The sequence below is a fragment of the Trichomonas vaginalis genome, chromosome V (assembly GCF_026262505.1).
Source record: "Trichomonas vaginalis G3 chromosome V, whole genome shotgun sequence".
Lineage (NCBI taxonomy): Eukaryota > Parabasalia > Trichomonadida > Trichomonadidae > Trichomonas > Trichomonas vaginalis.
The window spans coordinates 11,597,041-11,620,364 of record NC_067207.1 but is presented as its reverse complement, the minus strand read 5'-3'; the positions used below and the strand labels follow the sequence as shown (position 1 = coordinate 11,620,364).

General features: G+C 32.2%; 15 protein-coding genes across 15 annotated transcripts; 11 read left to right on the top strand and 4 right to left on the bottom strand.

Moving 5' to 3' along the window:
* Positions 1-102: 102 nt before the first annotated feature.
* On the top strand, positions 103-1,225 carry TVAGG3_0319020 (spectrin binding; the record flags this gene model as incomplete). Its single annotated transcript, XM_001581218.1, has 1 exon — positions 103-1,158. The coding sequence occupies one exon, from the start codon at positions 103-105 to the stop codon at positions 1,156-1,158; it is 1,056 nt and encodes a 351-aa protein (XP_001581268.1).
* Positions 1,226-1,330: 105 nt separating this feature from the next.
* TVAGG3_0319010 (DNA replication) lies at positions 1,331-3,060 on the bottom strand (the record flags this gene model as incomplete). The annotated part of the gene is made up of 1 exon (XM_001581217.2): positions 1,570-3,051. The coding sequence occupies one exon, from the start codon at positions 3,049-3,051 to the stop codon at positions 1,570-1,572; it is 1,482 nt and encodes a 493-aa protein (XP_001581267.1).
* Positions 3,061-3,502: 442 nt separating this feature from the next.
* On the top strand, positions 3,503-3,950 carry TVAGG3_0319000 (uncharacterized protein; the record flags this gene model as incomplete). Its single annotated transcript, XM_001581216.2, has 1 exon — positions 3,503-3,874. One exon carries the CDS (start codon positions 3,503-3,505, stop codon positions 3,872-3,874), a length of 372 nt encoding a protein of 123 aa, XP_001581266.1.
* A 184-nt stretch (positions 3,951-4,134) lies between these two features.
* On the top strand, positions 4,135-4,696 carry TVAGG3_0318990 (uncharacterized protein; the record flags this gene model as incomplete). Its single annotated transcript, XM_001581215.1, has 1 exon — positions 4,160-4,633. The coding sequence occupies one exon, from the start codon at positions 4,160-4,162 to the stop codon at positions 4,631-4,633; it is 474 nt and encodes a 157-aa protein (XP_001581265.1).
* A 245-nt stretch (positions 4,697-4,941) lies between these two features.
* TVAGG3_0318980 (pectin lyase-like family) lies at positions 4,942-7,162 on the top strand (the record flags this gene model as incomplete). The annotated part of the gene is made up of 1 exon (XM_001581214.1): positions 4,973-7,147. The coding sequence occupies one exon, from the start codon at positions 4,973-4,975 to the stop codon at positions 7,145-7,147; it is 2,175 nt and encodes a 724-aa protein (XP_001581264.1).
* A 628-nt stretch (positions 7,163-7,790) lies between these two features.
* TVAGG3_0318970 (protein serine/threonine kinase protein) lies at positions 7,791-8,951 on the top strand (the record flags this gene model as incomplete). The annotated part of the gene is made up of 1 exon (XM_001581213.1): positions 7,791-8,951. The coding sequence occupies one exon, from the start codon at positions 7,791-7,793 to the stop codon at positions 8,949-8,951; it is 1,161 nt and encodes a 386-aa protein (XP_001581263.1).
* Positions 8,952-9,026: 75 nt separating this feature from the next.
* On the top strand, positions 9,027-11,210 carry TVAGG3_0318960 (armadillo (ARM) repeat-containing protein family; the record flags this gene model as incomplete). The annotated part of the gene is made up of 1 exon (XM_001581212.1): positions 9,027-11,210. The coding sequence occupies one exon, from the start codon at positions 9,027-9,029 to the stop codon at positions 11,208-11,210; it is 2,184 nt and encodes a 727-aa protein (XP_001581262.1).
* Positions 11,211-12,068: 858 nt separating this feature from the next.
* TVAGG3_0318950 (spectrin binding) lies at positions 12,069-12,614 on the top strand (the record flags this gene model as incomplete). Its single annotated transcript, XM_001581211.1, has 1 exon — positions 12,069-12,614. The coding sequence occupies one exon, from the start codon at positions 12,069-12,071 to the stop codon at positions 12,612-12,614; it is 546 nt and encodes a 181-aa protein (XP_001581261.1).
* Positions 12,615-12,719: 105 nt separating this feature from the next.
* On the top strand, positions 12,720-13,778 carry TVAGG3_0318940 (cyclin-dependent kinase inhibitor 2C-related family; the record flags this gene model as incomplete). The annotated part of the gene is made up of 1 exon (XM_001581210.1): positions 12,720-13,778. The coding sequence occupies one exon, from the start codon at positions 12,720-12,722 to the stop codon at positions 13,776-13,778; it is 1,059 nt and encodes a 352-aa protein (XP_001581260.1).
* Positions 13,779-14,268: 490 nt separating this feature from the next.
* Positions 14,269-15,225, top strand: TVAGG3_0318930 (uncharacterized protein; the record flags this gene model as incomplete). Its single annotated transcript, XM_001581209.1, has 1 exon — positions 14,269-15,225. The coding sequence occupies one exon, from the start codon at positions 14,269-14,271 to the stop codon at positions 15,223-15,225; it is 957 nt and encodes a 318-aa protein (XP_001581259.1).
* A 36-nt stretch (positions 15,226-15,261) lies between these two features.
* On the bottom strand, positions 15,262-15,761 carry TVAGG3_0318920 (structural constituent of ribosome; the record flags this gene model as incomplete). The annotated part of the gene is made up of 1 exon (XM_001581208.2): positions 15,444-15,752. The coding sequence occupies one exon, from the start codon at positions 15,750-15,752 to the stop codon at positions 15,444-15,446; it is 309 nt and encodes a 102-aa protein (XP_001581258.1).
* A 475-nt stretch (positions 15,762-16,236) lies between these two features.
* On the bottom strand, positions 16,237-17,172 carry TVAGG3_0318910 (TPR-like family; the record flags this gene model as incomplete). The annotated part of the gene is made up of 1 exon (XM_001581207.1): positions 16,237-17,172. One exon carries the CDS (start codon positions 17,170-17,172, stop codon positions 16,237-16,239), a length of 936 nt encoding a protein of 311 aa, XP_001581257.1.
* A 100-nt stretch (positions 17,173-17,272) lies between these two features.
* On the bottom strand, positions 17,273-17,788 carry TVAGG3_0318900 (uncharacterized protein; the record flags this gene model as incomplete). The annotated part of the gene is made up of 1 exon (XM_001581206.1): positions 17,273-17,788. The coding sequence occupies one exon, from the start codon at positions 17,786-17,788 to the stop codon at positions 17,273-17,275; it is 516 nt and encodes a 171-aa protein (XP_001581256.1).
* Positions 17,789-18,259: 471 nt separating this feature from the next.
* TVAGG3_0318890 (biological adhesion protein) lies at positions 18,260-22,010 on the top strand (the record flags this gene model as incomplete). Its single annotated transcript, XM_001581205.1, has 1 exon — positions 18,260-21,712. The coding sequence occupies one exon, from the start codon at positions 18,260-18,262 to the stop codon at positions 21,710-21,712; it is 3,453 nt and encodes a 1,150-aa protein (XP_001581255.1).
* Positions 22,011-22,102: 92 nt separating this feature from the next.
* TVAGG3_0318880 (small Rab GTPase RabX8) lies at positions 22,103-23,006 on the top strand (the record flags this gene model as incomplete). The annotated part of the gene is made up of 1 exon (XM_001581204.2): positions 22,273-22,896. The coding sequence occupies one exon, from the start codon at positions 22,273-22,275 to the stop codon at positions 22,894-22,896; it is 624 nt and encodes a 207-aa protein (XP_001581254.1).
* Between the last annotated feature and the right edge of the window lie 318 nt (positions 23,007-23,324).

Sequence of the window (23,324 nt, the reverse complement as noted above, 5' to 3'; positions counted from 1 at the left end):
TTTTGTATTATAAAACTTACCATTAATGAACATTAAGAATTCATTTGTTTACCAAAATTCATCAAACTTATGTCTATTGAAATTATTTATAAAAAGTGACAGATGAAAAGAAATATTGAAATTCGCTTTATAAATGCAATCCAAAACGGGAAACTCGATGAGGTAAAGTCATTTTGGCTCAAGCCCTCAGAGATTGACAAGCCTTTTTACATCCAAAAACTTGTTAAAGTTGTAAATAAATCAAAAATTTACCCATTTAGCTATATTAGCGAACCAACACCTCTGATTTTAGCAATATTATGCGAGCAACCTGAAATATTGCAATATTTAATTGATACTTTTCATCCATCATTTTCTTTGTCAATAAATGGCTGGTTACCAATTCATTACGCAGCTTGCACCGGAGATTACAAGTGTTTGCAAGTTCTTTTGCAATACGAATCAATACAAGAAAATATAGATGTTGGAATCAAAGTTTCTGGTTCTAAATCAACAAATACAGCCCTTCATGTAGCTGTTTCCAACCATTTGCATGCGCAAACTCTCTTGCTTTCATCTCCTTTGCCCGATATTATTTTTGATAAAAACAATAAAAGACTTGAAACTCCATTAAAATCCCCTTACAAACCAGCTAATCCACTTCTCCTTACATCTACTGGATGTTCGCCTCTTCATCTCGCTGTCAAATGCTCAGATATCGATATGATCAAAATTTTACTCCATATCAAGTCAGATCTCTCTATTAAGAACAACGATGGATTTACAGCACTCGAAATGGCAAAAGATTCTGGAGATCAAGAAATAATCAAATTATTAGAAATTGGAACATGTGACGAAGATTTGACCTCTAATTACATAAAGTCAGTCGAAAAACAAGAAGTTGACTCAAATCCAAGCGAAGTTGTTGTCCAACAAACAGAATCTGCACCAAAAGTTGAAGAAACAGCTTCTAGAGAAGAAGTTAAGAAGCTTAGTAACTCTGTCAACAATGTGGCGATGATTGTTCAAGAATTACAAAGAAGAGTTGATGCAATCGAATCTGAGAACAAAAAGCCGGAATTTGACGTTTGTTGCCTTTGTGGTAACATTACAACATCTCATTGCAACAAATGCAATAACTGTATTTGTGAAAATTGCTTACAAAATCACTCTTGTTAAAATTGTATAGTATTTTATGTGTTTTATCTGAATAAAATTGTTATATAAGAGCTTTAATTTCTAAAACTGTGTAAAAAAACTAATTTAACAATTTTAATTATATTTTGATGTTTTTTTTTAGCATTAACACTTTTAAATTAGAAAATTTCAACTAACCTAATCATTGCCTTTTGGAAAATTGTATAAGAAAGAGTTGTTAAGCGTAATGAAATTACTTCAGCTAAAAAATTGCATTTCATAGGCAATATAACGAACAAATGTGTGACATTTGAGTTGGTTTTATCTAAATCTTTAATGCATGCATATATAATATATAGATTGAGAAAAATTCAAGATAAATTTTTAAAAAAGTCAATGTTTTGTTATAAAAACATAGTTATGGGATGTTAAAATAAAAAATTTATAAATATTTTATTCTGATTCAGCTGGTTCCTCAGCAGGAGCTTCGTCATCGTCACTCTTTTCCGCAGCGACCTCTTCTTCCTCATTATCGCTTGATGATTCCTTCTTATCAGGGTTGAAGTCTTCATCTTCTTCTTCGTCAGAGTCAGAGATTTTGTTCATCTCCTTGGCTTCTTCACGAATCTTGATATCGGCAGCGAGACGTGATCCTCTGCCCTCTCCTCTATCGCGGGAAATGATTGTAGCGAAATCTTCTGCTAAATTGTAGTTATGAATTGTAAGACCGGCCTTCTTGAAGAAATTGAGGAGGAGTACGAACTCCTTGTGTGGGATATTCATGAAATCGATTGGTTTGTTGCTGCCAGTCTCTGTAATTGCAAGATCGAAGAATTTGTTGTTACGCATTGTATCAGCGTCGATACGAGTGAATTCTACGTGACGTACTGCATCGAATGGAATGACTTTGCTCTTTGGAAGAATGACAAAGTGAGAATTTGTAATAAATAAGTAATTTTGGTTACCTTTCCAGCTACCGAAGATGGCGTTGGTTCCATCGGATGAAAGGAAGAAGTTATCATGCTCAACTTCTTTCTTGTTGGCGTATTGTTCGAAGAATTTAACAATGGCTTCGGATTCTTTCATTGTTGAGTCTGGAATGTTGAGAATCTTAGCGACTTCATCATCAGATGTCTGAACGACGATGTTATCGTAATCTGTACGGCCTCTTCTGAAAGGATGGGAAAGAGTAATCAAAACGTATTCGTTCTTGGAATCTGGGATGGAGAAACGATGGATAAGACGAATGTTTGAGTATTTGATTTGGAAATTGACTTCCTGGAATTGAATGAAAAGATTATCTTCACAATACCTGAAATCAGCGTTTCCACTTGGTTGTTTGAGGGTAAGATCGTTAATTTGTGCGAAGTAGTTTTCGGATGCTGTATGTTGTTTCATGTATCCACGAATGTTTGCAACAATATCTTGGACTTTTTCGGCACCGTTTTGTGGAACGAAAATACGAACATTTTCAAGTTGGTGACCTTCTATTCTGCCTTCCTGTAAGATCTGAACGAAGAAATCGTTTTTAGATGACTGGACGTTTGAAATTGTTTTATATGGAACTTTAATAACTGGTTTTCCGTCATCCTTGATGCCAAAAGTATGTTTGTCGTGGAAGAAAACACCTTCATTTAAGCCAGAAATAGAAAGGTCTTCTTCGTTAGCCTCAACATCAAGTTGGTTTTTCAATGCGGCAAAAAGCTTGGATTTATCGCCGATTTGGAATTTAGAAATGGAGTAGAACCTCTCACCGACCATAAGATAAAGGCAATAGAAATCCCTAGAGATTTGTGACCAGTCTGCATGATCAATTTCGCCTTTTTCGATGGTTACTGTTTTTCCTTTGTCAGGGGTAATAACCATCTTTCCTCCATCGATCTCCACTCTGGATTTCTGAGAATTCATGATAACATTCTCGAACTTCTGCGACATTTTTTTTGCTTGATAAAAAAAAATATTAGATGAAATTATCGACCAAAAATTTGTTAAACGTGCAAGTAATAAGAAAACATTGAATATGAGTTCAAGAACTCAGTTAAGGTAGATTGCCAGTTAAATTTTTTGAAAACGATTTTGATTTCAAATCAAATTGCAAATTTTGGTTTCAATTCCCATATAATTTAAATCAATTTGATGAATCATTTCGATATTCTTCTTCATGGAGTTCCAAAAAAATCTCGAAATTCCAAAAATGATATTAAATTTTGAGAATATTTTTATTAAATTTTGATTTTTGGAATTATTTTGGAAGAAATTCCAAAATTTAAAATTATAGATATAATACAAATTACATTTTATAATCCATTTAATAAGAAAGAAAGGTCAATTCCGTAATTTTAAATAAATTGCTGGAAAAAATATTTTTTTGTTCAAAAATTTATAAATGCACGCAGTAGATTATAGCAGAGTTTCAAAGCGAATAGAAGAAAACGAAAAACAAGGCGAAAATGTTAAAACTGTGGATCAAATTCTAGATCAACAGACACAAACAGCATTACTAATATCAGAAATAAGATTTCTTCGAAATCAAATCGTAATTATGAGGAAACTTTTCAACACTGATCGATCTATCGAGGATATACCAATTGAATCTGAAATTTCTGAGAGGAATTCTTCAAATTCAAGAAAGAAACCTGAACAGAAATACATTGAGAGAAAACACTTAGAAGCCGCGGTCAAGTCATACCAAGATACTCGAAATCGTCAAGTCGAAGTTGTTATAAATGACAGCAAAAAATCTTTTGCTGGAAATTGACAATTGATACATGTTTGATACAATTACCTAATTTAATTCTTTGTCCTATGTAAATATATCTTGTTTAGTTTAATCTAAATTTTTCCCTATTTTTATTTCTAATTTTTTATATAAATATCATAAGGAGTTAACGATATCTCATTCAATGAGATTAAAAAGCGATATATATTTATGAATTAATAAAATTCTATTTTCTATTTTAACTGTCTAAGAAAAAATATGATCATCATCAGATTTCCTAACTCGAAATACCACCACATGATTCTCAAAAGGTCATTTTTCGAAATGGAGGATGGATTTAATGTAATCCTCCAACAGTATACAACAAATGATGGCGAACAATTATACAAAATCGCAACAATTTCAAATGATATAGACATTAGTTGGGAACAAGAAGGCAATATCAAAGATAATTTGCTTTATCAATATGCAATTGACCAAAACGTGAATGAGATACTACTCGATAAGGAAATACAAACCGAAAATACGCTACAAGCTGAAGAATCAGAAGTAATTCAGAAAAATAATAAGAGTTATTCTTTTCGTTCCCCTGATCCACTTCCAAAGTTAAAAAACATTAACGGCGAGTTTTCCAGTTCAATGATACCATTTTCAATCTCGAAAATCGATTATGAAAATGATTTTGTATTCGTCAAAATGTACGATGAAGAAAAAGATACAAAAATGAAATATTCAGATGCATTGTGTTTGTTCCCTGAATTGATATGCCAGTATTTCGCTAAATCTAATCCTCAATAATATTTTTTTTTGTTTTGCAATTTCAGATATCCATCTTGAATAGAATAAAACTTGTATTGTGATAGACCATAATTTTTGTTTTCAAAGCATTTCCTTCTGATTGATTAAATTTGACAAATTTGTTACCCTAGAATTTCATTCGACAACTATATAATTATTATTCTTATACCATGTCTGAATCAATGCTACATCCAAAATCTACAAATTTTATGGTCTGAGAGTGTCATTAATAAATTATGCCCTTAAAAAAGATTGCTATTCAGTTATTCCATTATTAAATTGACCACATTTCATTAATTGACTATAGCTTTCAATTCATTTTTTTTCGCGACACATACGATGAGTGACTCAGATAGATCAAATGCCAATTCATCATCTTCAGTACCACAGCCGATGTATACAAGTGTGTCATCATTCCCCAAACATCAGCAATTTTCTGCTTCTAACAGAATTGATATTGAAAATAACATCCAAGAAAGCATTAATTCTGCAGCAGAAGCATCAGAAGTATACCTCAAACCAGGCGACTTTACAGAAAACTTGAACATTTCAAAGAATGTTATTCTGACAGGTAACAATTCCACAATTAAGTCTGATGGAACATCCAATACACTTCAAGTCAAGACAGCTAATGCTTCTATCAGCGGATTTACTTTCATCCAGAATGACTCTCAGTCATTTGGTGCCCTTTTAGTTGAAGATGGCGATATTTACTTTGAAAACTGCAAATTCATCTCAAAGCTTATCCCATCTGTAATCGTTAAAGGCAAATCCACAGTTTTCTTCGTAAATTGCGAGTTCAGATGCTCTGACTCTACAGCTGTAGCCTTAGTCAACTCAGCATTCTGCTCATTCGTCGGATGCTCATTTGACTCATCCATCAGAGGTCTCAATCTCCGCTCTGCTACAACAGCTTTCGTTTCCAGATCAACATTCCTTGGAATGACAACACATGGCGTATCAGCGACACAGAAATCCCAATACGTTATCGAAGAATCCTCATTCTCAAGCTGCAGAGCCGCTGCTATCGAGAGCAAGACAGATGGCAAATTATTACAAGTTGACGCCTGCAGAATTGAGAACTGCGACTCCGGTATTCTTGTTTTCAACGGAAGCGTCACAGTCAGCAACTCCAAGATTGGCTCAATGTCAAACTACTCATTGTTAGTCCAAGGATCCGCCCAAGTTACAACAAATGGCAACGAATTCAACGACAACAGCGGCGAGGGAGCTGTCATTGCATGCGAAGGTGGCAGATTAATCGCTAACAAGGACAAATTCACAGGAATCATGAAGTGTGGCATTGCAGCATTTTCAAAGTCAAGCATCAAGGTTTCAGACGCCACATTCGATGACATTACAGGCCATGCCGTTGTTCTTTTCGAGACAACATCAGGCACAATCCAAGGATCTCGTTTCTACAGCGTCAAGAACCACGCACTTGTCTTCTCCGGTGATCAGCTCATGTGCAACGACGCAGAGTTCAACAACATCAGTGGAAACGGTATCTACATCAATGGAAATGGCAGATTCTCCGGTTCCAAGCTCAACATTTCCAACTGCTTCGACAACAACCTCTTTGTTGACCGCAACAACACAAAGGTAATGATTGACAACTCTACATTCTCCAATGAAAAGACCGCCATCTTGGTAATGAGAGGAAACATCCTTGTTTCTAACTGCTCGATCACTTCCAAGATCGGTATCGATGCCAGAGAGTCCAACGTTACATTCGAGAAGTCCAAGGTCCAGGATAACGAGACAGCCTTAATCTTACAGAGCACAAAGTGCGAAGTCAACAATGTTGAGTTCAACAACACAAAGGAGACATCAGTTGTTACAAACGGCGGCTCCGTTAACATCTGGAACGCCAAGTTCAACAACGGCAAACACGATCTCTTACTCATGAAGAGCGACAGCGACATCAGGAACACACAGTTCGAAGGCGCTTTCGCAGAGTCAATCGTTCTCATGTCTGCCAAAGTCAACATGAACTCACTCACATTCAACAACTGCAACACAGCAATTTTCGCTGATGACAGAGCAAACATCTCCTGCACAAACACAAAGATCACAGGCGGTGACGTACAGATCGATATCCAGAACAAGTCCTCATTCATCGGAAACAACTGCGAACTCGTTGGTGCAAGCGGTTCTGCAGCAGTTTTCGTACATGAGGAAGGCTCATTCACACTCTCAAAGAGTTCAGTTAAGGATGCAAGATCAACAGGTATCATCGCTTCCGCAAACTCAGATCTCAAGGAACTCACAGTTACTAACTGCGAAGAGTGCGGTATCTACATCTTAGGAACAGGAAAGGTGTCTCTCAAGGACTCTACTGTTTCTGAGAACGGAAAGTTCGGACTCTTCATCGAAACAGGAACTCTTGAGTCTGTCAAGAATAAGTTCGTAGGACAGAAGGAAATCGGTATAAAGATCGGAACAGACGCTGTCGCTGATTTGAAGGAGAATACATTTGAGAACAACGGAATTACTAACATCGAGCGCAAGTAACCTAGTTTTACTAAGTTTTTCTATTAAAATTTCTACAATTTTTTTTTGATAAAATTACAAAAAAAAATTCTTTTTTTATATATTTAATCATGACATTTATAAGCTATTTGGAAGAAAGTTGGAAAAATCATCAATGCATTTCTCAAAATTTATAAGATTTATTCAATATCGATTTTGAATCTTTATTGAATGAAAAAATAAGATGACTTTTAATACTGCAATATTACAATCATATACCATATGCAGTTTCTAAAAATCCAGCATATTGTAAATCATTTTGTTGTTGATAAAGCATTACACATCTACTGTTACTACAATATTGATTTATTGTTGGAAAAATATCCATCAGATAGATAAAATTATCAAAGAAGTTCTTGATGTTGAGCATTTTTTTTCCAAAATAGTCCATTGCTCACCGAGGCGCTTATTTATCACAAATATTAATGCTGGATAATTCAAATATCGATGAAAGAACTGCTCAATTTTGAGAATCTCTAATCTCAATTTGAGATTTTTTTGAAAAAGTTTAAGGTATTACTAATAGAATGTAGAAGGATATATCTTTCGATATATTTGAAATTGAACAAAAATTTTGTAAACTATTCAAAAATGATGTTTTTTTGCTTTTTCATTATTTTTCCTGATGGAAGCTATGTGTTACATCATTGAGGAGACTCTTAATAAGAAACCAGGCTCATCTGTTTATCTAGTCAACAACAAAGACGACAAGGATGAAAAGTTTATAGTGAAGAAATATAATAAGGATTTGCTTACTAAAGAAGAAACTGAACGGTTACAAAAAGAGATGAAGATTCTAGTGAAGCTAAAATGCAGCAATATTATCCGCTACTACCAATACAAACAATCACCTGGCCATGTTTCAGTTCTCATGGAATATGCAAATAACGGAACTTTAGAAGATTTTCTTGAAAACAGAAGAGAAAACAATGTGAGAATGAAAACTGATAACATAATAGATATTTTTACGCAGCTGTGCATTGGTATGAAATACCTTCATGACAGAAAAATAGTCCACAGAAATTTGATTCCATCAGTAATCTTTTTGACCAGCCAAAATATTGTCAAAATAGGTGGTCTGGAATCTTTCAAGCCACTTGAAAATACAGATTCTTTGATATCATCATTGATTTTACCAGAAGAAGATAATTTAGATTATATTGCTCCGGAAATCCAGAGGGGAGAAAAATACACAGCTAAAAGCGATATATGGTCATTGGGATGCTTGTTATATGAGATGTGCAGCTTGAAAAAAGTTAATTTGTTAAATTGCGACTTGACTAGAGCACCAAAGATAGGATCATCTTTTCCTAAGGAACTTTCTGATTTAGTTGAGGCAATGGTCAACTCAAATCCAGAAAAAAGACCTTCAATCAATGAAATCTTGAATAAAGATATTATCAGATTGAAAGTTGAGCAGATTCTAGGTTCAACTCTTGCAGAATATGAATTTCAACATTCCGTGTTCCATGGTATGCAAGCAGGTGATGGGAAGAATACCCAACAAAATCTTCTTGAGAGATCAGATTCAATTCCTATAAAGAACAGAAAAGGAGATGAAATTGTCCTTGCAGGAAAAAGTCTTCGCTGCTCAAAAGCCCATGATGGGAAAGAATTTTCGTATATTTCGCAATTCATTAAAAACGTTCATGGCGAAGAGAAATATTTGTTTCTGCTTGAAACAGCAAGAAAAATATCAACAGGAGCGATGATAGACTTTGATTCGAATAATTTGAATTATTCTGAAAAATGTACCTTAGATCTCTTATTACAAACTCTTCAATAGATGGCATATTTTGAATATATTATTAAAAACTCATTTTTTCATTAATTTTGGCTCAAGATCGATGTCACTTTTTAGATGGATTTGCATGATATTAAAGTGTTTTCTGACAATAGCGATGAAGGACAGCAAGCGCGAGAGAAACTTTACGGACTAATTAATACATCAGCTGTTGAGATGTTTACTGCTTTTCTCGAAATAATATGTGATCCAATTAATAATGACATCAAAATAATGATAAATGCAATAACACTTGCAAGATCTTTAATCCCGAAGATGGTTAGCTTCCCATTCACGCAAGAAAGAGATCCTCTGACTAAGTTTGAAGTCCCAAAAACCGATCCAATGCTTAATAAATTTTTTGAATGTCTTTTTAACATCATCTCTTCTGAAAACATTGATGAATCTATCAAAGTTCCAGCAGCGAATACACTGTCCAGATATTTTATATTTTATGAAGCATTCAGGCAAGAAAATTATTATTGGAATAATATTTTTCAATTTCTTGAAAATCAAAGCTTGATTGAATATGCATTAGATATTATCAATGATATATCAGAAGAACTAACAATTTCAAATACCATTATGCATCAAATCTTTGGAATAATTTATGAATTCTTTAAAAATCCACCGAGAATGAAAGTTTTGGAGAAGACGATCAAAATTATGAGATTATTTGTTGTCAACTTTGACTCTTTAGTTGGAGAAAATGTTGAAGAAATTATCCAAAAAATGTTTGAATTTACACAAACAAATGATGTACAAGAAGTGTGCTGCGATTTTTGGAAAGAGTTTATAAAGAATTTTCCTGATTTATTCCCAAAACAATATGTTTTCGAACTGATCAAATTATTGGAAACATCAGAGCACCAAGTTAGTATTTTAGCACTCATATGCTACATGACATTCTTAACAGATGATTCAATTACGGAGTTTTTAAATGAAAATTCATTAGTTTTAGTTAATATTTTCATTTCTTTGTTAGATTTCTATTCAAACATGGAATATTTGGATGAAGACGATGATAAACAGCTTTTCTTGATAAAAGTAATAATAGAAGGACTTGTTGATATTAACAATGAATTATCTGAAATTATTTATCAAAAGATTGAAAATTCGATAGGTAGAAACTCATTTATTCTTATGTATATCCTTGCATCAGACAATTTGTTAGATTCAAGATATTCCGATGCTTTAAAAAATGGAATCGAATGTGATAACGTTGAAATTGTAAAACTTTCTCTTTCAATAGTTAGAGAACAACCCGATGCAGTTATTGACATCGAAGGAACTACTATTATCAGAATTCTTGAACTAATTTTAGGTGAAGACAAAATGATGTATGAATTAGCCAAAAACACACTTGTAAAGATAATCCAAAGTGCAGATAATGATTTTGCAAGCAAAGTTATTGAATGTCTCGTTGAAAATATAAGTAATTCAAATGTTAACAAAAGTTCTCAGGCAATTGAGACGATAGCTTTTATAATGATGATGTTTAACGATAAATCTCTTAGTGAACAAATTTCAGACCTTTATCCACAAATTTTAGTAGAATTTCAAGAATTAGATTTGGATTCCGAGATTTTCCCTTCAATTTATGAGCTGTCTGTACAACTTATTACAAATTTAAAGGAATCATTCCAACATCTTTCTCTTTGCGACAATTTCTTTAGACAATTAACTAATTCTGCAAATTCTTATTATGGAATCTACGGAATTTATTTCATTTTAGTACACACGTCAATGTATTCGCAAGAGGATATTGAAAGCTTCATGCAATTTGTAGTTAACAAAGAAGAAATTTATCAAAATTCTCAAGATATCATATCTTCTTTGTATTTATCCGAGTTAATAATCACTAAAGTCAAAAATCCAGAATTCGAGCAAAAATCAATTGAAATATGCATAAACTTGTTAAATAATGATGTTTATTTAGATGATCTTCGGCTTCCAATAGCTAGGCTAATTATTACAGCAATAGAGCAAGGAAATATTCCAGTAGAACTAATACAACATTTATTGGAAGCAATTTATTCAATTTCAGGGCAAATAATTACATTTTGGAATGATGATGACACAGAAACAGAGAAACTTATTAGGATTCTTGCAGATATAATTACTTTTATTAAAAATAAATATGACATAAACGTTTCAGCCATTGCACAACTGATTTTCGATCAATCAAATCAGATCAATGGACTTGAAGATGAAACACAAAGCAAAATTGCGACATTTGGACGAGAATTCAGCTTCATTTAAATATAAATATATTGTTATTGTTTTTAATTTAAATATTACATTTGAAAATTTAATTTTTAAAAGCAAATCCAAAATTGAGAGAAGGAAATTATATTATTTTCGGAAGGTTTTTATATCAGACTCAAAGCAATCTTATAACACAAATTCTGACGAAACATCCACACATTGGAGCCTATTAATTAGCACCAAATATGTTATAAACGATAAATTTCATATTTTTTAATGAAGTGTATCCTCGAAAATATCAGGAAAAGAAATAATTATCTTATGTAGGAACCTAAGATTTTGTACCATATGAAGTAGGAAGCTCAGCTGTTCCTTTACTATCATTACATGCCATATGGCGAAGAGCTTTTACTACATCTTTAGTTTTTGCAAACTCGAATGTGATCAGAATATTTTTTTTTGTTTCATGCAAAAGAAGCTTTTCACCATGCAGTATATGAAATTCAGATATTTCTGGACAATTACAATATATTTCCCTATTTAGCTTGAAGCTTCCTTTATAAGACAAGTCAATGAAATGCTCTATGAATCAATGAAGAAATAATTTCTATTTTGTGTACTTGTATTTCATATTCTCCAGCGTTTAATGAAGAATTGATGCAGATTCCGTCAATGATTGGCAAAAAAATCTTGAATAAATCAAGTATCTTGATGAAAATTCTATTGTTATCGGCTTTTCCATTGCTGCTTCATCATTTCATATCCATGGACTTAATCAAAATTCATAATTTAAATCTGAAATCTTTATGATCAATGTTTTCCACATGTATAGTATAGTATTTTATTTTCATAATAAATTTAAGGAGTATTTTATATGGTAAAATGCAAATGTGTCTTTTCCAAAAAATATTAATGTCCGACCAAGACGTTCATCCAAGCAAATACAACAAATTGCGAAGTACCTATAAGTACTATATCGATTCATATATTGCATTGTATCAGCTAAAAACGGACAACGAAGAAGAATTAAACAAGATTTACAAAATGATCAAAACAGAACTGATTGATTCAAAGAAATTTCCACCTAAAATAATTATGAACGATATTTTAAATATCATTCCGTACAACAATCGCTATGCAAAGTCATATTTATTCCTTGCCAAACTCATTTATGATGAATATCATGTGGAAGAAGTCAACAATCTCATGTATCTTCCAATCATCCTGTTTTATAAAGAATATGGAATTAAATTAGACAAATCTGCCAATTTTGAAGAAGATTATTCAGAAAACATCGATATTCATACAGAAGATACAATTTACAGAGCAATTATGAATAATGACTTAGAAAGATTCATCACATTCACAGAAATAGATGGATTTGATAAATATCAAAAACTTAAAAGCAAATTATATCCATATTCTAAGAATGGATATTCATTACTTGAATTATGTTGATACCATGGAGCAGTTGATTGTTTCAAGTTATTAAGAACAAAATTCAGCTCAGAAATAACTCAAAAATGTCTCAGATTTTCATTTTTAGGAAGAAACAAAGAGATCATGAGTGAATGTTTGAAATATCATAAACCAAATAAAGAATGCATGAAATATGCAATTATTTCACACAACATTGATTTTGTTACATTCTTGATGAATGAATACAATATAGAGATCGATTTAGAAAATTGTGGAAGTTACAATAATCTTGAATACTTTTTAATTTATTTCGATCAAACTAATGATATAAACAAATGCTTTGTTTATTCACCATTTCTTAATATTCCATCCCTTTTGGAATACTTTCTTTCACATGGTGCGAATATCAATGAAAAAGGTGAAGATGGAGACACCGCACTTCATAATGCAGCATGGAATAATAGTAAAGAAACTGCTGAATTTCTTATTTCACATGGTGCTAATATCAATGAAAAAGATAATTATGGAAAAACCGCTCTTCATAATGCAGCATGGGGTAATAATAAAGAAACTGTCGAAGTTCTTATTTCACATGGTGCAAATATCAATGAAAAAGATAAAGATGGAAAAACTGCACTTCATGTTGCAGCATGGAATAATAGTAAAGAAACTGCTGAATTTCTTATTTCACATGGTGCTAATATCAATGAAAAAGATAACGATGGAGAAACCGCACTTCATACTGCAGCATGGAATAATAGTAAAGAAACTGCTGAATTTCTCATTTCACATGGTGCTAATATCAATGAAAAAGATAACGATGGAGAAACCGCACTTCATACTGCAGCATGGAATAATAGTAAAGAAACTGCTGAATTTCTCATTTCACATGGTGCTAATATCAATGAAAAAAATAACGATGGAAAAACCGCACTTCATATTGCAGCATTGGATAATAGTAAAGAAACTGCTGAATTTCTTATTTCACATGGTGCTAATATCAATGAAAAAGATAACAATGGAGAAACCGCACTTCATACTGCAGCACGGAATAATAGTAAAGAAACTGCTGAATTTCTTATTTCACATGGTGCTAATATCAATGAAAAAAATAACGATGGAAAAACTGCACTTCATGTTGCAGCATGGAATAATAGTAAAGAAACTGCTGAATTTCTTATTTCGCATGGTGCGAAAAAATAATATTCTTATATAAGATATTATTCTTTATTTTTGTGGTATTTTCGAGGAAGAATTTCATTAGAAATAAAAAATAATTAAAATTTACCAAAGTTAACGCTTTTTTTAGAAAAATATTTTCTGGGACTTCCTCGAAAAGTGTCAGATTTGGAGAAGTCTGAAGATTATATAAAAATTTGGCCAGCACTCAAAACCCTTTCGGCAATTTGTGGACGATTCCGCACCCCCTCATTTTTGAAATTTAATAAGAAAAATAGAATCTTTATTAAATATAGATTTTAAAAAACTTGGTTATAAATTACGAAATTTTCTCATTTGGGCTAAAAAGTGACAATTTGGTCGGAAGCCACTCTTAAAAATTTGTTTTCTGCATAATTCTTCAAATTGCCACTTTTTTCCTCAAAAAATGTTGAATTCGTTTTTCCTTTGTTTTCCATTATTAATTCATCTAGTATCATCGAAAACTATTATCCTTCGGAAGGATCCAGTTACAATGACTGCTAGTGAAGGAAGCTATTACATTTCAATATCCAAATTTCTAAATATTGAAAGTCATGAATACGGTGGTGCTGTTTTTGGGCAATTTTCAACGAAAACAGCACTCCACTTACTAGATAATACATTTTACAAGTGCTTTGCTCAACAAGGCGGCGCAGTTTATTACATATCTCCTCTTCAATCAACATTCTTTTCACAGAAAAATTGCGTTGCTGAATGTTCAGCATCAAACTCATTTAGTGGCTTCTTTGTTGCTTTAGATCAGAATTTATTTTATCAAAATTATATAAATTTCACGTCTTTTATACAGTGTTCACAAACATATGATATTACTACGCATACAGTATGCATATATTACGGAACTGTCACATTAGATTGCAGTAATTATACAGCAAACAAAGCAAGTCAATTTTCATCAGTTGAACTATGCGGATCAACACAAAATTTTGCCAGTTTTAATACATTTGTAAATAATAACGGCGATAATATTGTTTTTGGAGCACAAATAAGCCATGTTTTCATGAGTTATTCAAATTTCGTTCATAATAACATTTCAGATACAGGATATATCCTTAGTTTCGAAAGCAATGTAAATACCATAACGCTAGAGAACTGTATTTTCATTGCTTTGGGTAATTGCTCACTCATGAATGATTATGAGTCACAAATTTCAACCAAAGACCTTTCCATAGATCCTTTAATTAATATATCCAATGTTAACCTTTCAGTAGATCCAAAAATTGAAGTTGCAAGCACTTATAAACTGAAATTTGTAAAAGCGAAGTATTGCCATGCAGATGATGGAGTTTCCAGGAGCTTTGCCATCGAAATAACAGGAATTGTCTTTGCTTCTTTGTTTATTATACTTCTTATTATTACAATTATTATTTTCTGTTGTGCAAGGAGTACAACCATGCAGGAAGTTAACCTTGGACCTCTCAAAATCAAATAGTCAACAATAATTTAGGTTTTACCTTTTTTTGTTTGATATTTTTGTTATTTTTTTAAAAATCTTATGTTATATATACGTAAACTATAGTATTTGAGAATAAAATTGTTCAATTATTCGAAGAAAATTGAACTTTACTTGTAAAAGATATGATATATTAGGGAATCTTTAAAAAAACTTATTTGTATAAAGCTAGATTAATAAGTAGGTTAATCATAGTTTTAGATTGTGCTTGGGTAAAGCATAACACGAACTTGCTTGCCGAGCATCTGTGGTGGAAGGTTCTTCTCGAACTTAGCGCGAACAACACCAGAGTTGCCGTGTGGCTGTGTGATAACGCCCCAGTTGATGATTTCATGCTTGTCGGACTTCCAGACAGAAGCAACCTTCTTGCCAGCATAGAACTGGGCCTCTTCCTTGGAAACAACACCCTGGATTTCAAGGAGAGCCTGGTTTGGCTTGATGATTCTCTTGGAGCGGCGGAAGGAGACGAATGTGGCTGGAACGAAAAGCTTTGTTTGCTCTGTCATCGAAAAAGGCCGACCATACTCTTCAAATTCCAAACAGACCTTCTCAAAATTGAACAACGAATGCGTTTAATGGAAAAACACATAAAATCCATAATTGCATAAGTATAACAATACTGATTATCTGAAAAGTTTTTTGATTTCATGAGATATTTGAATGGATATAAAATTGTGCCTCCATTTTGGACATTGAGAGATATATAATTATTTGTAATTATCCATACATAATCGATTTTCAATGCAGTTTCTTCCATATCAAGATAAAATTAATTGATAACGAATATGTTATCAATCTCAATAAGAGTCTGATAAATATATGCAAGCAAGCTTACGCTATTCCATATTTTTGTATTCAAAATCATCCAAATTTGAAATAATTTAATGATATGAATCAATTACAGATTTGTCCTTGATATTTAAGTAGACATATTAGGAAAAATGTGATTGATTAAGTAGTAAAACAAAAACATAGATAAAGATTTTTTTATTAATAATCTTCTTCTTCCTCTTCAGGAATATAAGCATGATGATCAGAATCATGTTCATCAAGCCATAAACTAAGTTCCTGAGCTTTATCATTAATTTCAAGAGAAGAATAAATATCATAAGCAGTTCTATAGTAATTTCTGGCATTTTTAATATCTCCAACTGCCTCATATGTAGCACCAAGTTCGTGGTAGAGTCTAGCAGTGTTTTCTGTTGTTTCATTGTTAGTCATCATTTCATATTCAGCAATTGCATCGCCATACATAGTAATTGCATCTTCGCATTGTCCATTTCCGTTATAGATTCTTGCAAGTAGATAAGAGCGCTTGTAATTATAGATTTGATCATCACACTCGATATCTGTGAAATTGGCAATGATTTTCTGTGACTGTGCTACATGTCTATAATATTCTTCTTGGTCCTCTACATCAGAATTGATAACAGCGTAAGCATATTCGATAGAAAATTTGAGATGGTCAATATTTGTAATTTGGATTTGCTGCATGATCTGCTGTGCCTTCTTGAGATGTCTCATTGCACTAGGAATCCTGAAATCATCGTTATAAAAGGCTGCGATCTGAACATAAGTTTGGAAGAGCTCCTGAGTGTTTTCACCATATATCATTAACACAAGTGCCTTCTTCTGGGATAAGTAACTAAATCTGTCATTTATCTCTGTCTTTCTATCGTTCAACATCGCATTTACTGTTTCTAATTTTGCAAGAGGATCTCTTTTATCGAGAGCGGCGTTTTGATTTTCACTGAAAAAGCGCTGCGCGTATTCTTCTGCAGACTCCGTTTTTTGGTATTTTGTTGTTGAACCAAATTTCGCCGTTCTTGCAAGTCTATGTGCTGATATATTAGCTTCTTCTTGAGTTAAGACCTTTGGTTGATTCTGTTTTATTAAAAATGCTAGTCTTCTTGCTGATGCTGACATTTTTAAACGTAAAAAAGTGCCAACGATGGAGAACTTCTATTTTTTTGGAAAATAACATAATGATAATGTAATTCTAATTCTACAATTACAAATAATGTAATTATTGTGGTGGATTTTCAGGATTTGTTTTTGGAGTATCCCATTTGCTTCTGTCATTCAGTCCGAACTCATAAATCTTAGAGTGAACGATTTGCCAATGAGTACTGAACCATTTTAGAAGCTTAATTTTGTTACGCTTTGTATCTCGATTTAATTTCAAACCTTGAAGCTTCGAAAGACTTGACCCCAGCGCCTGAAGTTCTTTTGTAGTTAATTTCTTGTGATAAATTTTTTCTAGTTCTGCAATAACTGGATATTTTATTGCGTCGGGTTCTCCTTTCTTTTCAACAGGCATTTGGAATGAAGACTGCATTTGATTATTTTGTGCAGCATCCTGATCTTCTAGAATTGCATTATAGTATCTTGGGCCTTTTTCGAATTTTTTTATTACAGTAATTAGCAATTCGAAGTTAACTCGAGCAATCTCGGTTTTTGCAGGATCATCTTTGCAAGCTGCTAAAATTTCTGCAACATTTTTTTCAATGTTCTGAATTAATGTTCCTTCATTTGGCAACATTTATAAAAAATAGATTCATATTGTGAATATTTATTACCATTAATGAATTAAATATAGTTTGATCTTTCATGATATCTCTACTCATAAGTTTTAGCATATAATCTTTTTGATTTTGTTCGATACCACAATAATATCGTATTCTTCAGTAATTTCTCATTAACTTTGTGAATGCTCTTATCTATTCTATGAATGACACAGCTGTTTCCAAGTCCATGATATTTTTTGAATAAGAAGTAAGATTAGTTAATAAGAATAGCATAGAAATAGAATATAATATTGAGATAGTTGTATCATTGCAGTAAAATGCAATCAACTAAAAACATTGCCAAAGATTTGAGGATTTTGGATGAAAAATATGAAGAGCACAAATTTCATTATATAAATTTAATTAACCATCAAATTGCGACTCAATCCATATAAGTTATAACTTTAAAGGAAGTGTTAACGTCTTTTTCTCCGCCAAAAAATCATATGACTCATAAGAAAAATCGTGATGATGCGAGTGAAAGTTTCAAACAGCTTGAGGCGCAAATATCAAAGCAAACTCAAGACATAGAAGAGTTTATATCCACTCATTCCAAGTATCACAAGCCATCACATACTTTTCAAGTTTTACAATCGCTTTATGAGCTATTCAAGCAACAAATTCAGATGTATAATGAATTAAAAGAAGCATATATCAATGATACAAACAGTTATTCCGTTACAATTACTTCAATCAATAATTTATATACATATATTCAGCAAGAATTCGGCCAAAAAGTCGATAATATCGATAGCGTTCTAAAAATTTTCAAAGAAAAAGTAAAATCAAGCAATGAATCCGTCGATTTACAAAAAAATGAAAAATCATTAAAACACCAGATTAAGAAACTACAAAGAGAGAACTCACATTTACAAGATAAATTGAACGAACGCGACAAATCAGGAGATTTAAGAAGAAAAATACAATCTTTGAAAAATGATATGGATTCAAAAGAAACAGAAATAAAGCAACTTAATTCTACATTAAAAGAAATCAAACAAAAGTTCGAAAAACAAAAACAAGACAATGAAAAATTGAGAAACGATTATCACGAATTACAAGAGACTGTTGTAACATCTGTAGATACTAAAACAGAAGAAATCAGACCGGATGATATCAGAATGAGTCAACTCTCTCAATTGCAACGCGAAAATGAACAGCTACAGCATAAAATTTCAATTCTTGAGGATGAGGCTCAAAAATCACTTGAAATTTCTCAAGAAGACATGAAGAAGACAAAAGGGCTAGAGAAATCACAACAAATCTTACAATCACAGCTTGACGATGCAAATGAAGACATCAAAAATCTTAATGAAGAACTTAGACTTGCAAATCAAAAGACACAAAGCATCGAAAAATCAATGAGATCTCTTCAGCGAGAAAACTCAGAACTCAAAGCAAAACTTGATGAAAAAGATGCAGAACACGAAACAACAATTTCAGAAATGAAAGGAGAAATAGCCAAATCAGATTCTAATATTCGTAAAATTGCATCATTGAATAGTAAAATTGAAGATTACCAAGAAGAAATAACAAGAATCAATGACGAATTAGCACAAACACATGAAGAATTAAGAACAGTTACATCAGAGAATGCCAGGCTCAAGACTAAAGTTGGCGAGTTCGAAAGGAGAGCTTCTTTACTTTCAGAACGTCCTTCAAAAGAACAATTTACAGTTCTTGAGGAAGAAAATGCCAGACTTAAATCAAAGATCAATGAGAATCAACTCAAATATCAGCAGTCAATAGAAACAGCTCAAAATGAAAATAAAGAACTCAAACAAACAATTTCCGAAATCCAAAACCAAACAGTTCAAATAACTAAAGAAAAGACATCATTTGAACAAGAAAACAATGATTTAAAGAGAATTGCTGGAGAAGTTGACAGTTTGAAACAACAAATTAAATCTCTTAAACAAGATAACGATATTCTTAAAGATAAGCTCCAAACTGCAGAAGAAAAAGCATCAAATACACAAAAGGCTCAATCTTCATTTGAAAGATTACAGAATGATTACAGAAATCTCAAACAAGAAGTGAATGAAAACACAGAAAAACATAAAAATTCAATTTCTCAGTTGAAGAAAGAGAATTCACAACTTAAAGAAACAATAGAAGATCTCGAAGATCAGATACATGCTAAACAAAACTCTCTTGATCGTGAAAAATCAAACAATAATAACTTGAGAAATACAATAGAAGAATTACATTCAAAGTCACTTGAAAACTCAAGGTTACTTGAAAAAAAGAAAGCAGAAAATGAAGATTTAAAGCAAAGTTATGAAGATGCTCAATCAAAGTCAATTATCTCTTCGAGCCAACAAAGATCTATTGATAGACTTCGCAATGAAAACAACGAACTCCGTGAAACTATTGAAGATCTTCAGAATCAGCTAGGAAATAATGGTTCTCAAACTAAAACAATCCAAAAATTGAAAGCAGAGAATGAAGAACTTAAAGCCGAAATGGAATCAAAACAGAACAGGTCATTAGAAAGACTTCGAAACGAAAATCGTCAACTCAAACAAGAAATTGCTGATTTGGATTCGAAGTATCAATTAAGTCAATCACAACTTCAATCCACAGTTAAAGAAAACGCAGGATTGAAACAAGAAATAGAAGATTTAGAAGATCAATCAATGCAAAACGTCAGCAAAGAAATCGACAGACTTAAGAACGAAAACTTAGATTTAAAGGAGAAGATAGATAGATTACAAAATAACAGATCATCTGCTCGTCTCAAAGCGGAAAATGAAGATCTTAAACAAACAATTGAAGAACTAAAATCACAAATGTCAAAATCTATTGATAATTTGAAGAGCGAAAACAGAGAACTTAGAAGAAAGAACAGTGATCTTGTTGAAGCAACTCAAATTAAACCAACTGATGTTGACCAGGATACAATTGAACAATTAACCAGAGAAAATGATGAATTAAGAAGAAAATTATCACTTTCTAAAAATGATAATGAGAAATCAAATCTTATTGAACAAGTTACTACTCTGAAAGAAAAGAATATCGAACTTTTGATGAAAATGCGTGATATGATGGAAGATGCTGAAAATGGAAATAATAATGACCAAATGAAACGTCAAGTATCTGACTTACAACGTCAAAATGCTGATTTACAGCGTCAACTTTCGGAATCTCAGCGCATTTTGGATAATGAGCGTCAAAAGAAGTCTGTTAATGATGATACTATTGACCAAAAGACTATTAAACTCATTTCTGAAAATAGAGAAATGAAATTAGAGATTGAAAGCCTCAAACGTTCAATTTCAGATTACGAAAAATTAATTGACTTCGAACGTCAAAAGAGATATGATAATTCTGATGACAAGAGCAAAATATCCAGATTGATTGATGAAAACAATGATTTGAGGTCAGTTATCAAAGATTTGAATCTAAAATTGAGCGAAAAGAAGGAATTTGCAGACAGTGTTAGAAGAAGAATCGAATCCATTGAAGCCAAAGTTGGATACGTCGCAAACGAATTCTCTAGCTACAAACAAAGAAAATCATCTCAATATAATGGAAACGAAAACAACTCTGAAGAAGTAAGATACTTACAGAAGGAAAACCAGAGACTTGTTTCACTTGTTTCCAAGCTTAAATGCGAAATTATCGGAATTCGCAATATTGCTGCTCAACAAATTTCATCAAAGAAGTCATTGTCACCAGAAGAGATCAAAGAAATCATAAGAGCATTTGAAGAGTTGAGATATGCTGTAGGAGCATCAGAAACAGAATCAGCAAGCATGGTCGCAAAAGATATCATGAGAAGAATTAATCAGAGGAAACCAGTTGGCAGATGCGAAGATAATTTGCAGCATCAGGTCAATCTTTTGCGTGCAGAACTCGAATCACTTGATAATGAAATTGATAGATGCACACCATAAAAATATTGGTGCATTCATTTATTTTTTTGTTTTATATTTGTTATTAAAAAATATCAATCTGTTTAATCTTTTTTCATTTAATTAGATTGATTAATCAGATGCAGATGCAATCAGAAACTATGCCAATGCATCACCATCTTATTCTTCTGTTTATAAAGAAGCAGTATCAAATTTCACTCCAATTCTATGGCCTTGTTGCAATATATCAGAATTTTTTTACTTGTAAAGCACATTGGTGATTGAGAGTTCTTTTAAATGCTAAGTGGATAATTTATTATTGAACTCCTTTAGATATTCGTAATAAGATATTTACACCATGCGCTATACTGCTACTCCCTAGTCTCAAAGATACAAGTAATATTGCTTTGATTAAGCGGTTTGAGGTAACGCAATAATTCATATTCAATCATATTTCCAACATTTTTCATTCCATATCTCTTAATAACTCTACCCACTCTTAATCATTTCAGACAATTTTTCTGATCAATAGATTGGCTAATTTTTGTAGCCATGTAAAAATAATCGTAATGAATGAATGTCAGTCTGTCACCTTTCTATAAATGGCTCAAGAAGCCCCAGATTACGATTTCCAATTCAAGATCATTCTTTTAGGCGATAGTGGTGTTGGAAAAACAGCTATCATCACCCGCTATTGCAAAGAACTTTTCCATGAGCAAGATCCAACAATTGGTGTAAACTTCCAACAGAAATACATCGAAATTAACAATAAAAAGATTAAATTAGCTATTTGGGATACAGCTGGTCAAGAAAAATTCCGTACAATCACTCGCCAGTTTTACAGAAAAGTTGATGGTGCAATCTTAGTATACGATTTAACTGATAAGAAGTCTCTTGAAGATCTCGAGAGCCTTTGGATCCCAGAATTAAATAGTAATGTTACTAGCGACTGCCAGATGCTTATTGTTGGTAACAAATGCGACTTAAAGGAGGATCCAGAGTATAAGGATAAGATTGTTACAAAGGAAGAAGCAGAAAATGTTGCTCGTAAGCATGCTACACTTTTTGTCGAATCTAGTGCTAAATCTAACGAAGGTGTTCAGCAGGCATTCGAAGAATTAGTTACACGTCTTGTTGAGAAACCAAGAACTCATGAAGAAGACGCCGCTGAAACAGTTCAGATTGATCCAAAGAATTCACCAAGCCAGGGCTGGTGCTGCTATTAAATTTGATTGATTTAATCTAAATAAAACTCTTTTTATATTCAGGTTTCAAAAAAATTACAAAATAATTTTTCAAATTTCGGATTTTTGGCAATTTATTTTACCAATCTTATTTTTATTCATGAAGACATCCGGATATTAAATCATCAATTCTTTACATTTTACATGAATTTTCATTTTTTTAAATTTTTGCTATAATGCGGCTAATTAATAATTCGTTATTAATGAAATCAATAAATTTGCATGATTTTGACTTAATAAAATGAAAAGATTTAATTTCGAATGAAATTTATCTAGAGTATAGGGAATAGAATCAATAATATAGCAAAATTCCTAACAAAATACCATAAAACTAACACTAACCTAATGAATATCATTATTTTTTATAATGTTTTTTATTTTCATTTTTATATCATGTGCAATAATTGCAT